Genomic DNA, 17,680 nt, shown 5'->3' with positions numbered 1-17,680 from the left:
CATAGCAGTACTTTTGACTTTGAAGACCAACAGAATGTACACAGGCATTTATTTCATTTACTTCATTAACTATTATTTTATTTTTATTAATAGGTAATATTTTACTTATTAATTATTTAATTATAATATTTTTATTTAGTTCATTGCATATCACTAGGAGTCTAATTATTTAAACACTAATAATTTAATTATTAGTGTTTATAATTTAATTAAATTAATAAATAACAATTATTGCCTAACGATTTAATAATATATTAATAATATGTTAATAAATTAATATATATATAAAAATTGTGAAAACACACACACATATATATACATATATGTATATGCAAACACTGATCATCTACTATTATTTTACTTTAATTCACTCCAGTGGATTTCATAATAAAACAAAAGTTACTCCTTCCTGGTAGGGTGGGTCATAAGAGGCCCTGAGCAACCTGATCTCCTGGAGGTGTCCCTACAGGGAACACCAGCAGAGGAGCTGATCTATGATAATATTTGAAGGTCTCTTCCAACCATCCTATGACTCTTAGGTTAAGTATAAACTCTTATGCAAAGTCCAACTTAAAAAGCTTGTTCACACCTTAAATTATCTACATATATATCCAAAACTTCTCAGCTGAAGCCTAAGTTGCCTGAGACTGTAAAACAATCCTCACTGAATTGCAATGATACAAACCAAAACATATCAAAATTATGTTTAGATAACACCTACCTCCTCTGAATATTAAGTCCATTGAAAGGATTTTCTCTCAGTTCTGCTACTAATGAAAAGATCATCTGTAAAATAAAATAAAAATAAATCAAATAAAATAAATTACACATTCTGCCAATAAGCAGACACTAGTTGCACGGTTCTCTGTGTGACTGATGTACTGTAAAGGTTAATAACCTTCTCTGGTCATCTAGTTTGATTTTTTTAATTTTTTTAATTATTGATGCCAAACTAAAGCTCTCCAGATCACTGAATACACTATGCTGTAAAATGTGGTTTTTAACACATTTTATGCCTTACACATTTTAAAGTTATAAAGACATTCATTTTAGTTCTACTTCCCCAAGAGTTAAGGCAAAACTTTCAGAAGAGCATTACTAATAATTTTTACATGTTTTATCTAATTGAAGTAAAAATATTTTGAAATATTATTCGCATTATTTTTGAATATTAAATTTAAGATTCAGGGCTCGTCTACCATTTTTAAAGCAGTGGATACAGTCAAAGAAAACATTCAGAAGTTACATTCCAATACACAAAATATTACATATAATTTTGACTTCGCAAGAAAAAATAATGATAGAACAGATTTTTGTTTTGCTATAACACAACAGCAATGGGAATTTTGGTTTTATGAACATCTATTAGAGTGTAATCTAATAAAAAAATATCCAGAGCTCTCCCACTTCCTTTTTTTCCCTTAAAAGGTTGTAAAAGTAACTGAGGTAAGAAAAGATAAACAAAGTTTAGTCCATGTTCCTTATCACAATGACAGTTCCATGTATGTGCTTATAAAGTGGTGATTTATTATTAACAAAATCTCAATTGCACAGAGTACTTACATTTTTAACTAAGTGACCATAATAATCTGCTGACGTGTAGCCTAGAGTTGATATGAACAGATTGGTTTCAGCTTCATTACTTTCCCACTCAGAAGAAGAAAGGAGATGGCACAGCAAACTCTGTGAGAAACCAACATATAATAATAATATTATAATAATGTAATTATTATAATAATATAATAATAATATAATAATAAAATTTTAGCTTGACATTTACTTCTCTACCAATTTCACTACAAAATGCTTTATATAAAATTCAAACCTTTTAAATACATCATACAATAATCAAAACAATCCTTTGATGACAGATTCAGAGACAGATTAACACATTCGATACATTGGTTTTGCAGGCAATGTACAAAGGACTCTGAATTTAGTACTCTGGTTTCCTGCTTTCCCAGTTCTTCAGCACCACACCCCAGCTCTGCTGCCTTTTGTACAGATCTTACACCTCAGTACCTTCCCAACCAAACTCATTTATGAAAACTGTTGTGCCAGGTCTTGAGCAGGTTTTTGCACCCTGGTGTCATAACTGAGCAGAGGCAGTCCTACGTTGCTCGTCAAATGATCTGCCCTGTATTTTTTATAGCTTTCTTTTCTTCTTGTTCTCTACTGGTACATGCTGCTATAACAACAGTTACATTCCCCTTCCAGGGGTTCATTTCAGGGCTCATTAAAGTATAAACTAAATTGGACTTTGCATCTCACTAAATATATACCTCTTTGTGACAGAGAGTCAGGATTAGTATACACCAAAAAAACTTTAATTTAAAAATATATGATTAAAGGAAAGTTCAGATGAAACCTCTGTGACTTCCATGGTCTTTGGCTGCTTCACTCTATGTATTCTTTTTAAAAGAGAAGCTTGATGAAAGATTTTGAGACCAAAAAAAATATAAAAATCTCATTAACTCATTTTCTCCTTTCAGAGACCCAAATACTTATGCATGTGTTTGTTGAACATCCCTAAGCAACTATTTTAGAGGTCCTGGAACTGGATATATTCATTCCATGTGCTCAATGTTTGATTAATGTGAGAGAGAAGATACAATCAGCACAAGCACACCAGAGGTCTAAGAAAATTCATTGCTACGAAAATAAGTAACAAGCCTTTGGGACACTTTATTTAACATACTTTAGGATTCTTTTACTACCTAGCAGACTTACATTAAATGCCTAAATATGCTTTTCCTACATTGTAAATTTTTTTCCTAAGTGGCCCTCAACAGGAGAAACTGATGTTCTATTGCCATCCAGTGACCTCCCTAAAACTAAAGAGGAAGGAAAACTCTGTGGCAATGCAGAGTTTCAAAGAAGTAACTTACATGCAACTTTTGTATTCATATGGAGAATACATAAAAGGGTGCATTTTCAAAATATACAAGCCTCTAAGTATGTCAAAAGTGAAAGCTAAAATCTATTAAATTCTACAATCTCTAAATAGGCCTTAATCAATTTATGAACGTGAACCTTATATATTTTTGTTGTCCTTTGCAACTATTACTTAAATTTTGTTTTCAGAACACTGATGTCTGAAACATGAAGTGTTCACACAATTAGTTCCTACCAAAAAGGACAGTTTACCAAACAGAATGAGATAAGGGACAAAACTGCAAGTTGAAAACAAAATAAAGGAGGCAATAACCACAACAAACCTGGGATGCCACTTCTGCTAGAGGTAAAGTACAAAGTCTGTTGGATAGCTCAGCAGAAGGCTCACAAAAATCTTGCCCAGTGACAGTAACTATAAAAAGCTCTGAAAAGGATTTCACAGGTTGACATGCCAGCTAACGACAGCTAAATCAGGGAGTAGCTTAAAAACCCATATATTCACCTGTAACACCACAAAATACATTATCTAGTGACCCTGTCTGTAACCAGAATTTTCCTAAGGATAGAAGTGATCAAACAGTCTTTATGTGAAGAGTGATTTCCAAACTCCTTTCACCCTAGGTGTGTAACAGTCACCATTAACCATGCAATGGAAAGGCAAGACAAAATTGCTACACATCACCAGAGTCTGAATATGGGCTCCAACAGTTTTCTGGGTTGTCTTTAGGGTTTTTTTTTGCTTACTTGTGTGGATTTTTTTTTGTTTCTTTTTCCTTTTCTGAGCACTTTACTAGATCCATGCTAGGACTAGGCAGATTTTTTTTTTTTTTGGGAACATACAAAACCTCTGAACAGCCAGAAGGGGGCAAGGGAAACAAAGGCAAGGAGGTACTGGAGTCAAGATGAAAGGAGGCATTAGGTATGCATATAAGACAGATATGTGTTAAAGTGGAAGACATTTAGGATTTGGCTCTATGTCTTATGTATTTCATTTTAGTGGAAGGGGTAATATAATGGCCAGAAATAAAAAGTTCATTCTTAATAACCTCCGACTAAAGACAATATTTTTTTCATATTATTTTTCCAGCCACTTAGCTAGTCAGCTGGCTAAGACAAACTCAATGCTTGTGAGAAACACAATTTTTGAATTAGAACATGGAAAGAAATAGGAAGCAAATTGTTCCAAGAGACAACCTCTAATGAGAAAATCTGACTGAGGACAAAAAAAAAAATCAGGTAGTTATTTTCTTATATTTGTCCATCCTCTTTCATCCTATATATCATTAACTTGATTATCAAAAATGCAGTACAAACCAGGAATAGCTAATTTTTAACTAAATACCAGTTATAACTGTTGGTTTTGACTTTGATTCACAGTTCAAGAAGTTTAAATTCCAGTAATTCTCAGATCTAAGGGGTATCAGTAGTTATTTCACATCATACTGTAGAAATTGGTTAAAACTAGCTTCAAGACTGAGTGTAAAACAATATTCTCTGACATGTAAGTTTCTTCCTTCACTTTTAAAATCAACTTTCAGAAAATACTATAGAGAAATCAGAAAGATTTCAGGAGATTTTCTCAACAGGGTTTGTATAGGAAATAATAGAAATATTCAAATCCAGTGATAGGTTCCATTATTACATTATGAACCACCAAAAGCATTTTGGAAAAGGAAAAAAAAAACATAACGTTTTAAATAGCCACAGTGTGGATTTCTGAGGTCAGAGAGATCAGTAATTTGACACTAATTACTCTTAAGAGATCATTTCAAGCCCAATACCTACAAGGTATTCAAGTACATACAGTACTAAATTCAATTTAATACATAGAACACTAAATGCACTCCTGTATTGATTATACTAGTAATGAGTCCCACACTACTCCAGCAAAACTAGCAATTGGAGTTCTACATAATCATCATTTTTTTCTGGCAGTAAATCATTTAACACTTACTGTCTAATCCACTAATACCACACTCTACAAGCGAGAAAAATGGGTGAGCCTGCAGTAGAAGTGCTGCATTCAAAATGAAAAATAACAAAGTGTCTAAACTAACAAATAACTAATAATAACAAAGTTATTATTGCATTTCCAGAATCACTTATCTGATTCTGGAAGATGAACAGCAGTCAGCAACACTGTCATATCAGAAGGCATTTCTTTCTTGATTTCCCTTATCACTGAATAAGTAAGAAGGAAACCACCTTGATTCTACTTGTAAGAGAATAAATCCATCCTCATGGCCTAGGATTAAAGTTCTATGAAAAAATCCCATTCAACCTGAAATTAAATTAATGAATTTTCATAAAGCCTCCACAATGACCAACTTTCTTGAACAGCCTTGCCAGTGGCTTTATTTTATTGATGCAATTTATACTGAGCAATGGTGCAGATAATTCAAAATCCACTGCTGCACAGAGATTTCTGATATCTTTAACAGGCAGATAGTCCTAGGAGCATTAGCATGAAGACATAAACTCATTTCTTTATCAGTGTATACACACTGTTCATATCCACGAGAATTTGTAGTGGAGGCCCGATTTAACATTTACTCCTCTGATCTACAGATCAAGGGTGGCTACGAGGGTGGCCCAAATTAATACATTCAGGGAAGGTGGAGGGAATGAGAATAGAGTTGAAACTAAAGACTTCTGAGAATACAAATGGAGAAAACAAGTCACTTTGTTTCCCTGGTTATCATTTCTCTGTATCTGTCAATAAAGCTCTCCTGCATTAAAGCTCTCCTGCTCTCCTCCTCTGCCAAGGTGACCTGCTGAGTGGATGAGGGAAAGGCTGTGCATGTTGTCTACCTGGACTGTCACAGACTCATTGAGTCATATCCTGAGTTGGATGGGACCCACAAGGATCATCAGGGTTCAAATCCTGGCCCTGCACATGCCTATCCCCGGGAGTCACACCCTGTGCCCCAGAGGGTCATCCAAACCCTCCCTCACCACCCCTGCCAGTGTTCCAAAGGCGTGTGGATGTGGCCCCTGGGGACAGGTTAAGTGGTGACACAGCAGTGCTGGGTTTGTGGTCGGACTCAATGAGCTCACAGGTCTTGTCCAACCTAAATGACTCTGTGATTCTAAAGAGGACTGAGCAACTCAAACTTTTTGGAATAAGCTAAGCCAACTCTTTTGATCCTCCTCATTCAGTGATGAAGGCTGATTTCCATGTGCTCCAGGGGGTTTGCTGAGTTACTCCATGAAGTTTGTTTCTCAGAGACAACATCACATGGAGCACATGCATCTATGAAAGACTGGAAATATTCTGGAGCAGAACTTGCCCCTCCACTGATTTAAATAGGTCAGCACCAGGCAGACACCAACTCAGCCAGTGTCCACAATTCCAGAAAGAGGAAGGAGGTGCTTTAATCTTCTGATATTGTCCTCACTAAGCAGGGATCCAAGAGCTTTGAAGCCTTTTACCTCTTCTTTCTGCAATAGCCAGTTATCTTCCTGCACATGGTGATGGGGAAAAATACAGACACTTGAATCAAAGGCACAATTACTTATGAAATTAGGCATCAACATAGAAATAGAACTTGATTTTTATTATAGGATGACATGAGAAGTTTTATGCTAATAACTGTATTTGTGTAGAAACTGTCCTGGAATTTATGACACAGTTTCAAAGACATTCCAGGGGAGACAGATAAACCAGTTTATTTCTGGAAACTTCTCAACACACTCTTTCCAAAGTATTTATGATTCTGAAAGAAGCAGATGTGAAAATCAACACCTCCACTATATTTTGGACGGAGGAGATGGATGGTTTCACTGGGATGAGCCATTCAAACCTGGTAATGATTAAGACTTCCCAGTGATGCTACTGGGCTCTTTTTTGACATCTGGGATGAGTCTGTCAAAGCAACAGGTAGAGCAGGATGGAACTGAAGGATCTATCATTTATTCTAAAGAATACTTCTCTCTAGTATATTCTCCTTGAAAACACAGAGTGCTATTATTTTTTGAGAAGAGACCACTAATGACATTTTGCTGAAAAGTACGATCTATGTGAATTTGCAGAAGTACAGCACGAATAGCCAACTTGTTCTTAGGTATTCCCTGTACAGCCAGAAGGACCATTGCTATCAACACAGGTCTTAGAAGACAAGAAATCAAATTCTATTTCCAACCTGCTTTAAAACTATAAAATTATAATCAATTACAACATTAACGTAAATCAGATAATATGATTTCCAGTCATTATTAAAAAATACTATATACTAGGTACTATTTCTTTCTTAAATAGATAGGACTCTAACATCCCACATTATTTTCTAAAGAATTTAAGCAGAGTCCTCAGTAAGCAAAGTACACAATGCTCTGATTTTTTAAAATATAAATTAATTTTTTTGTTTGCTAGCTTTCAGCAGCTCAATCCAAACCAAATTTCTACAGGTAATTTTTAGTAATATTTTTCTTAAAAATCCTACCTGAAGGCTTAAGAGTTTTGTTGTGTCCCATGTCCTCTAGTTTAAATGACTGACAACAAAAGACAAACAGGTCTGGCATTTTTAGAACTTCTTACTATGAAATAAACAGCCAGTTCTGAAGAATTGTAGTGGCTAAGTCTGTAAATGACAGAGCACCATGTTCATTTAGAGACCATTTCAACACCAACTGTTTATGAAATCAATTCTGTGAGTAGGATGCTGATATAACACAATTCATATAATTTACACACACTTATCCATTCATAAAAAATCTGTAACTTTTAAGTTTGCTTATAAAATCTTCTGCTCACTTGCTCCTTGGTTCCAGGAAAAGACAAACAAAGTTTTCCACAAACCAAAATCAAAGTGTAAAAGAATGTAAGGTAGCAAAACATCATACAGATTTAAACATATTCTAGCTTTCAAAGTACTGCTTTACTTTAAACAATTTGGTTTTCTCAATCTCTTATAAAATTCTCAGTGGGGAATTTTAAACTTAGGGAAAATTACATGGTGTATATTTGTTAACAACTTAACTACTATCAATATGCGAGAGTGTACTTCATAAGGTATTAAAGAAAATCTTTAAATACTTACCATCAATAACCTAACCAAAATGTCCAATTTCTCCCTTAAAGTTAAAACTGCTTAAATCACATTTCAAACAGACAAAATGTTGAACTACTACATATATTTCAGTGACTAGCTAGTCAACACAACCTCCCACTTTACCAAACCGAGTCTACTCCAGTAACAACTCAGAGGTTTTGCAAATAGAAATCACTTCAGTTTCAACTCAACATTAAGGAAGTTTGGAATATTCTTGGGTAATTCAGTGATCAGGGCCAAAGTGCCTAAGTACAGGGTTAAGAGAGGTTTGCTTCCTACATTTCTTTCTGACATCTCCTATCAGGAAGTTTTCTTTTTTCAGCACAGTTTATGGATACATGCATCTCTGGGATGGTTTTCATTAGCTAAATTCTACACCAGCACACTAAATAAAACTGTTAGCCACAAGTACATGTTTAGGATTTATTGGAGCTTCTCATTTGAATCCTTCTTCCCTTGGAACAACAGTCTGACATCCACCCACATCTAAATGGCCACTGATAATCATGAATGGCTAGTTGTTCATAAACAAATTATTCTGCTAAACACTTCCACAGAGACAAGGAGTTTGCCATTTAAGTATGTGATGAAGTTATAGAAAATCTATAGATAAATGACTAGACTGAATTAATATTACTTTCAAATTAAAGAAACAAAACAAAACAGGAATAATATCATTCTCTCACAAAATTAATGCACAGAGTTCATTGGATTTCACATATTCCCAGAAAGGAAAACATAGATTCTGTGAAGTTCTCCCCACTGTACCCGTAAAGTGCAATAGTGCACTTTACCCTGTCCTGTCCTTGATGCATGTAAGCAGGCTCACCTTCAGCCAGTGTTTGCAGTAAAACTGCTGTAAGTGCTCTTACAATAGACCAACTTCTTTAACTTTGCTTCAACAACCATAATGACAACTTTTTTGTATTTTTAAGTAAAAAATTAATAATGGCAAAAATACACTAAAGGACCATGAAAACCTATCAGAATAAATTAACTGAAAAAAAATTCAAAAACTTGTTGAGACAAATACGTTTTTCCATTAGACATTGATGTATGCCATGAATTGTATTACTCTTGCTGATACATGTAGCTTAGTGAAAAGACTAGGCTCATATTCTACTTCTGTTTCTTTAAAGGGATGGAAAATGTTACATATGTCCCTACAATTGAAACTAAATCTGATCCTAATTTCCAAATGAAATGTGGGAAGGAAAATTATGGGGAAGGGAGGAGGAGGCTGCATTGTTGTTCCTTCCCCAATTCCAGCTCAGTTACCTTCTGTGAAAGCAGTACAGTAAAAACATGTTGCACTACTACTGCGGCTGAGACCACACAACTTTTGAATGGATGAGTTCCAAAGTCTAAGCTCCATCTGCAAATCACTAACAATACCCTCGGAAATCATCAGAAAGAAGAGCTGTGGGGTTGGCAAGCTTTGAGTCTACTCTTGGCCTCAGACAGGAAAAGCAGTTTCAAATCTCCTTCCTTTTTCTTTCTCCTTTCTCTTTAAGAAACACCCAACTAGAAAGAGCTATTACTCTTTGTATTAAAAAAGGGGAGACTTTTGATGCTGAAATAAAACACACATTTACACTAACTTACAAAAGGAAATTCAATAGCTTTTCCAGAGTCAACCATAAATCTTTTTCCTTTTTTTCTTTTTTTTTTTTTTTTAAAGCTCTCTGGTTTAACTAGCCAGAGATTTAGAATTAATTTCCTTCTTCCTTCACAATTTTCAAAAGCCAGAATGCAAGCTTCCCCCTGAATAATTCCTTAAATCCACACAAAACTTATGGGGAAAAGAGGGATGAATAAATTTAAGTTTAGAAAGAGTGGATGGATCACAAACTGTTTCACTTTTAGTTCAAATCTGTGAGGTCAATAATTTCTAGAAAAAATATAAACTCAAATTTATGGGTTTTTTTCAATGAATGTATTTGCCCAATGTCAGATGTTTGTACTTCCAACGGGTATTCATTGCAAATACTGAAAGATCACATAACTTTGGATGATATTCCAGAAATTTGCTTTTAACCACTTGGGTTTGGACTTCATACGTATCAAGCTGCTAAAAGTTTAAGGGGAGAAAAATGTCCACTGAATATAGCAAAAAAGGCACAAAATACAACAATACTAGTGACACAACAACTGCTGGGCACTAATTATATTAGGTTCAGCAAAAATATCTAATGCCAGTAGAATTTCTTCAAATAGAGACCTCTTTCTGTCTGTCAGTTACAAATCATTATTCTTTACTAGATTCACCTGACACTACTAAAGTGCTCTGAGAAATGTCAGATGGCTAGCAAATTTTGACACTTGCTGTTTAAGCTCAAACAGCCTTGCAGGAAAGCAGAATCCTTAGTTTCTCATTTTTTTTTCTTTGAGATACTTAGCTTTTGTTTATTTTGGCCCAGAAGTCAAGAATTCTTCATGTTCATGCTAGCTTGGCATTGTTATAGAATTATCTATTTGAAGAAGAGAGGTCTGTTTTCTCCCAGCCCATTCATAATATCATACTATTTTTAACCAGAAGACTATGGTAATACTTGCAAATTTGCAAACATTGCAAGTTCTCTTACATGCTACCAATGTGATTATCTATAGGTGACTAGAGAAGGTCCAAATCAGTTTAGAAAGCTGATTCTCAAAGCAGCTAGTGAGAAGGCTAAGTAACAATTTAGATGCATAATCTTCAATAGGTTAGAAACGACCAAGAACTCCCTCCAGCTGACTTTCCAAAAACTGAAAAACAGCAACAGGAAAATACTGTCAGTAAACAAGACAACCATCAGAAATCATTTATGTGCTGGGTATGAAAAACCCCCTTATTGTTAAATGTTCTCTTGCTACATTAAAAAGATCCAGCCCCAACCTCCTGTATGAATAGCTTTAACATCTTTTATCACCCTCCCATCCTTTTGAATATAATTGTTTTAGAACAGAGTCTATTAGAAATCTTGAATATATACTGCCACTGTATCAATTACTCATCTTTCAATTCCCATTTTCACTGCAATACTCCTCCTCACCCAGAAGTGTGAGCTCTAACCACACCTAAGAACCTTGGGGTTTTTTTATCTACTAGAAACAAAACCGATACTAGCAAGTTTAAGAGGCAGATATACAAAATTTTAAGCAGGTAGTGCTGTGAGAAGGAGGTTTCCCAAGGTGTGTACCCAGCATAGTCGCACACACTTCAACAGGATAAAGGGCCTGGGACCTGGGACACAAAAAAGTTGCACAAAGGACAGAGAGAAGTGCCTGTGTCACCCTTTACTCCCGTGGGACACATTGCAAAGCAAGCAGACTTGGTTCTTAAAACTGAATTTTAACCAATAACTTAAAAGTTGAAAGGTCTCTTATCACATTAAGAGTTCATTAAGTCATTGGTCTTTAATTTAATGATGTCAGATCTTCAACACATGCTTATGTCTGATTTAACAGTCTCTTGTCCTCTGGTTTGATTCAAAAGAAAATTGACTTTGAACCATCTGTTATTTACCCAGTGAAAATTAAGACATTTCTGTCAAGCTCATTTACATACTTAATTCCACATATGCCTAAATACAATGTAAGAACTCATCTATCCAAATATATCCTTTCCTGCCCATGCACTTATAAAATAGAATTAAATTATCTGTCCTCAACTGTAGTTGATTTACATACTCCAAAAAAGCCTGTAAATGCTGTGTAACTATTTGCATGACACCAAGTTTACCCACTTAAATCTATTTCATGGAACTGAAGATTTCAGATGAGTTTATGTTAAACATTAAGGAGGTAAAATGAGCTTCCAAAGCAGTAAACTGGCTGCAAGGTTAAAAAACTCCCAAAACTTCCCCTTCATTTTGATTGAAGAAAAAGTGCTATTCTAATGGCTAGACATACAATAAAGCACTTTACAGAAACAGTAAAACCACACTGAGCATTGAAGGGAAAAAGAAAAAAGGAGAATGAAGCTGTCATGGTTTGAGATCCCCAAAATCTAATTCCCTAGTCTAAGCCCCCTCCCCCATCTCAACCTAGTATAAGATGTGTTTTTTTTCCAGACAAAACACGAGACTCAGAATGGGGGAAAGGGAATATATTACAATGACTACAAATAAATATTATAATACATTATACACACAATCACAACTATCTCTACCATGACATAAGTATTTACAATGGATCAGATCTCTTCTCCCCTCCAAATAAAAGTCCAGGAGGGAGGAAGGACAGATCCCTTCTTCAGAGCAGCAATGTCTCTAAGGCAGCAGTCATCTGTCCTCTTCACAATGCAGCAGCTGATAGCTGGATTTCTTTTCAATACACACAAGGGGGTCTCCAAGCCCCTTGGCCCGTCGTCTCCAAATGAGGGTCTTTCAAGACACAAGGGGGTCTCCTTTCACTCCTCTTGGCTCTCCTTCGACTCCAAGCGAAGGTCTCACCTGTGGACTGCCAGCAGGGACTAAACTCACTTCACCACAGGCATATCACGAAATGCAGGGGCATCTTCGTGAAAGTCCCTTCCTCAGGGGGTTCACCCCTGAGTCAGAACATCTTGGGCAGCATTCAGTTGAAAGCCTTTGCCTCAAGAGTTCTACCAGAGCTCCTGTGCTCTGTCTCAGGCTGCCACCTTGGCAGCAGTGGCGAGTGGGGGGAGGGGAAAGGCCAAGGTCACCCCCCTCTGCATTCCTCTCCGTCCCAGTCCAGCTTCAGGATGCTTTTGAGCTTCTCAGCTCCTCTCTCTCTCTAGTGCTGCATGTCCAAGACTCCTCTCCTTAACAGGAGTCCATCTCCCTCCTTTCTCGGAGGTCTCAAAGGAGTTTGGGGGGGGTCTGGTTCAGTTCTTACCCCCAAAACTCTGTAGCTCTGCTGTGGACTCTCTTTTCTCGGCTCTCCTTCCAGGAGCCCTCTCTGCGGTGCTGCATGCCTCTGTTGCTTCGTCTTATCTCTTCTGGCCCTGTGCCACCATTTCTCTGGCCAGTGTTGGTCTGTCGCTACTCCTGCCGCTGCCCACGGTGGAGAAAACATCTCCCAGCATAACTACAGACACTTAGCCCAGTCTAACACTGCTCCAAGTCTCTGCAGTCCCCCAGCCAGGGCTGGGGGGGCAGAGCCCCCCCAGGGGGCTCTTGCCCTCTGCTCCTCGTGGCCTCAGAACATGGCTACCACTTCTACAACCAAACTACAACTAACCTTCTCTTCCATTTGCTTGTGGTATGTTTACATTTCACAGGAGCGCCCATTGGACAAAACTTCAAAACTTCCAGGGGTCACCACCCCCTGGGGTTTTACCATTTTCTTAGCTTCAGGGGGAAAACCTGGTTCAAACCACTACAGAAGCCAAGAAGAAAAGCTTTTAAATTGAACATTACACAGCACTTAATGTAAGTGCAGAAGTTATTTCTTGTTGCAAAACCCAACAGAACATTTTAACGACAAAAACCCCAACAAAGCACAACAAACTTTTTGAAGAGCATATAGATAGTACATTATATCCTATTTACTTCCAGCAGAACTGATTTGGTAGGTAAGAGCTGGCAGAAGCAAGCAGCCAAAAGGAGTGAAGAGAAGCTCTATTTCCTCAAGATTAAAACCCCTTAAAGGTCTGTGGAATGCTGTTTACTTCAGCTCTGTTTTACAACCCTGCTGCATGGAGAAGGGATTGACTGAAATGTTTGCAGTCTGTGGCCACCCACACCATGGGAAGCACTCTGATTAAAGAGAATGCAACGTTCCTGGATCTGCCAGCAGGCTGGTCCAGGCTGCAATTATTATACTTGCAGTCTCCTTCAATAATCTATTGCATCTGTTCTGGCAAGTCCCCCTACACTATCCAACAAGAAAACCACTGCACAGGAATCCCAAGTTATTTTTAATGTGCGTAAATGATTTGAAAACTCGATACTTTAAATACCTCTCTTTTAAGTTTGTGAAAACATTTTGCATTATAGGATAGCCAGTGACATAGCGAAAGCAGACCTACCACTGAAACACTCACTTTAATCTAACTACCAAAAGATATAGACTGACACACCACCCTTTCACCCCACATCTTTATAATGAGTTGTGCTGTTGCTTCATATCTCTAAAGCACAAAATCTATGTGAATTGTGGATTAGACATGTATCTAGAGAGCACTAACATATCAGGATTCCACCTGTCACTTTAAGTGATTACATGTATTGAACACTTCTGAAGACTCTATGGTTTAAATGCATTATAACTTCTCCCTTTCTCTTTAAGAATATTCAATATTTCATAGCAACAGTAACTTTGAAAACAATAAAATAAGCCCTAAACATCAATACAAGTAGCAGTTCTCTTTGCAGAAATTTTATTTCAAGTTCTGATCTCTGCCTTAAGTAGTAAAGAAGTTCAAAACTTATATTCCGTGCTTTCATTTGATTTTGTTTAATGCTCTATCACACAAAATAAAGCAGCACAACACTATTGCTGGAAGCACAACACATAGCTGTTATTGCGCTCTTCTCTAACAAATTTATGAGGCAGTCTGTGCCATTTCAACAATTTTTCCAAGAGTTGTCTGCAGATTCTCCTGTGAAAAGCACAGATTATCTACTGGCTATAACTGTGAAGTATTACACTAACCAGTGTGCCATCACTTAGCAAAAGAGGGAAGGAGGATGTATCATAAGCAAGGCTGAGGAAAAAAAAATCAAGAACTGGGTAAAAGCCCATTCATCTCCACCCACCCCAGACCACTCTGGGGAAATGTCTTTAGACCCTCTTTCATATAAACCTTTGATGGGAGGCAAGGGTAAATTCCATATATAATGATTGAGGAAAAATGCCACAAAGACTCATGAAGGACCACGGAAAAATACAGAAAAAATTAATAGGAAAAGTATAAACAAGATACATCCTTTAATCACCATCAGATGTCTTTCATCTGAAGGAACACACTATGGTCTTTGCAGTGATCAAAGTTCCTGATGATTATTTGTACAGGTTAGAGGAGGAATGACAACTCCTCTTTTCCAAACATACCAAAAAAGCCATAAGATCCCTAAAACCACAAGAGTGAGTCTCAGAAAGTGATTAAGTAACTTTGAACTACTTTGGCCTTCAGGAGACTTAACATTTTCCATTTCTCTCTTGGACACGTGCCCCTGGAACACAGACCTCTCTCTCTTCCACAACTGCTGGGGAACACCAGATCCCTTGCTCCATGCCTCCCCAGCCCTCTCACACTGACATTCCTCTCTCATTATTTTGTATTTTCCTATGGTAAAACATTGCAGTGATACTATCACAAAGGTAACAAATAGTCTAAAGCAACTAGTTATTTAACTTAGTCCAAATGTTACTAAAATTGTTTTCCCTTTAGAAGGGGGGGAATGACAACAAAAAAGTTTCAAATGCTGTATTTGTAATAAAACCACGCTAAAACCTATGACACTGATTCTTTCTACTTTAACTTCCTCAATAATAAATAGCAGGTGAAGTATGTTCATAATTTTAACTCAAATATCTCTGTTCAGCTCTTAATCTCCCTCTTTCAAAACTGTCTAGATAAGAAGGAAAAAATGTGTTTCTCAGTATGTCCTCTAGCAATTCAAAAGCCTTTTAATAGACACATTACCCATATATGTCATTAAAATAGTATTCTTATCTCAAAAAGACATCCTTTATTGTAAATCCAACATTATTTTAATACTTTTTGCATCAAATGGTCTTGGGGCCCATTTGCCCCTGTGGAATGACAAATCACAAATGATTTTGGCTCTTCCTAACTTAAAAAGGAGACTAAAGAACAGATATAGAGGTGCACTAAATATTTTGTTCACGTTATCTTAAATTTCTGTCTCCTAGAAAAATGTGAACTTGAAGATTTGCTTTTATAAAGATAAAAGAATACTTCTTTTTAAAAAAGAAGAGAAAAGCTCTTTACACTATGTTTGAATTATTCTTAACATATGTCCTTTTCTGAGGTGTTCTTAACCGACAAAGTGTGCATATACATCAAAATAGTAGGTAATTAATTTTATTTGAAAGATGACAAGTATATTGGCCACAAAATCAAATCAAAACTCTTCACCTAAAAAGAGAATATCATAATTCCAAAGTACTACCTTCATAGAATCATAGAATAGTTTGAGTTGGAAGGAAACCTTGAAGATCTAGTTCCAACCCATCTGCCATGGGCAGGGACATCTTCAACTAGACCAGGTTGCTCAGAATCCCATCCTTGAACACATCCAGGTATGGGGCATCCACGACTTCACATATAAATTAAAGTTGGTAATGTTAGAGAGAGAATGAAGAGATGGAACACTATCTCCTTAAATAACAGTTATTTTACTTATAGTATATTATTTATATCAAACTAAGCTTACAAGCAACAATAGTAAAAACAAGCAAAAAAATGTTATTTTATGACAGTCTCCATTAATGTCATTCCCTTTCTTCTAAAGTTCAAAGTTACTTAATCATTTTCTGGGACTCGCTCTTGTGGTTTTAGGCACCTTATGGCTTTTTTGACATGTGCTGGCATGCAGACATTTCTTCTATCAGAAGAGCATTCAAGGAAAAGGGAATGTTTTGCAAAAAGAGCATGTCGTATCAAAAAGAGCATATCATCTACCTTGTTGTAGATGTGTGACCTCAGAAAGACAGTATACACCCTAATAAATTCAATTCCTACTATAAAGAAGCTGGTAAGGAAGTTAGTAAATGTTATACAGACAACAGCTCTTCGGGTTGTAAAGAGAAAACCTCCTCTCACTTTTTGTGTACTTACCTGAATGCAAATTCACATGTGGGAGTCACCCACTGTGAAAGGGCTTCAGTGCCAGCAGTGACAGGCTCTGGTGCTGAGTGTGGATGCCAGAGTGGCTCCTGGATGGTCACACAGGGGAGTTTCCTTAACATTTGGTGACAGAGGTGGGATCCTTGGCCATCACCTTCAGAGCCGCCCTTCTCCAAACATCCCAGTGCCACCACTGACAGTTCACCAATTCCTCCAGGAGCTGAGGAAACTTCCCAGGGGTTTGTCTGTCTGTGCCCAAGGCCAGTGGGACAGTGCCTGTGAACAAGGATTCTAAGGAGCTGGGTCTTTCTGGCTTCACTTGGGAGCTGCAAACAAGGCTTTTGGTCCTGAGCTCCACTGCACCCACGCCACCCCTAAGTCAGCCCTCAAGTTTGTAAGACTGGGGTTTTCTCAGTCTTTTTTACAAACTGTTTCACAAATTCTAATATTTTCACTTCCCTTATGCAGTCTCTACCTCATCTCATTTTTATGTTTTACTTTACACAATACATGTGCACATGGCTTTTGCATACAAGTCTGAAGTAACAGTTCACCGAGATCGCACTGGCTGAATTAAAATAAAATTGTTTTAAAACACCAATTAACTCAAAAAGGAAAGTTGTCTTCTCAATTTTCTGGGTTTTAATACCATTGCCTTGGACAAAATGGCACATCTGACTCTTTTGTATATATATTGGCATGGGGTCTTGGCATTTAACATGTTTGATCTGCAGTCAGAATAGTTTTCTAATTTTTGCTAGTATATGTAATTGATAAACCCTCCAGAATAAAATGCCCTTCAGATACCTGTTTCACTCTGCTCCTGAGATCTAGTCTAAAAGTGTGCACATGCACCAGGCATCAAGAGAGGTGGATTAGGAGAGCAAACAGAACTGTACAGTCACTGCGATTGTTACATATTCGAACTTCCTTGTACAACACGGGGGCCTGAGAACTACCCAGAAGTTAT

The 17,680-nt window shown here is 36.9% G+C and overlaps 1 protein-coding gene across 8 annotated transcripts in view; it reads right to left on the bottom strand.

The window, feature by feature from the left end:
* FANCC (FA complementation group C) overlaps positions 1 to 17,680 on the bottom strand; it is a 66,531-nt gene that overhangs the window by 25,574 nt on the left and 23,277 nt on the right. For all 8 annotated transcript variants that reach the window (XR_005563667.1, XM_039381679.1, XM_039381677.1 and 5 more), the window contains 2 exons: positions 1,564 to 1,683; positions 722 to 786 (listed from right to left, as the gene is read on the bottom strand). Coding sequence is in view for 7 of the 8 variants with exons in the window: in XM_039381679.1 (XP_039237613.1) it covers positions 722 to 786; positions 1,564 to 1,683 (185 nt within the window). In the remaining variant the exon portion in view is untranslated. The remainder of the gene's footprint in view (positions 1 to 721; positions 787 to 1,563; positions 1,684 to 17,680) is intronic.

The sequence above is a fragment of the Pipra filicauda genome, unplaced genomic scaffold (assembly GCF_003945595.2).
Source record: "Pipra filicauda isolate LSUMZ 115617 unplaced genomic scaffold, ASM394559v2 scaffold236_size1216567_pilon, whole genome shotgun sequence".
NCBI classification, from domain to species: Eukaryota; Metazoa; Chordata; class Aves; order Passeriformes; family Pipridae; genus Pipra; species Pipra filicauda.
The sequence above is the reverse complement of the archived record's forward strand: the minus strand, read 5'-3'. Positions and strand labels throughout refer to the sequence as shown.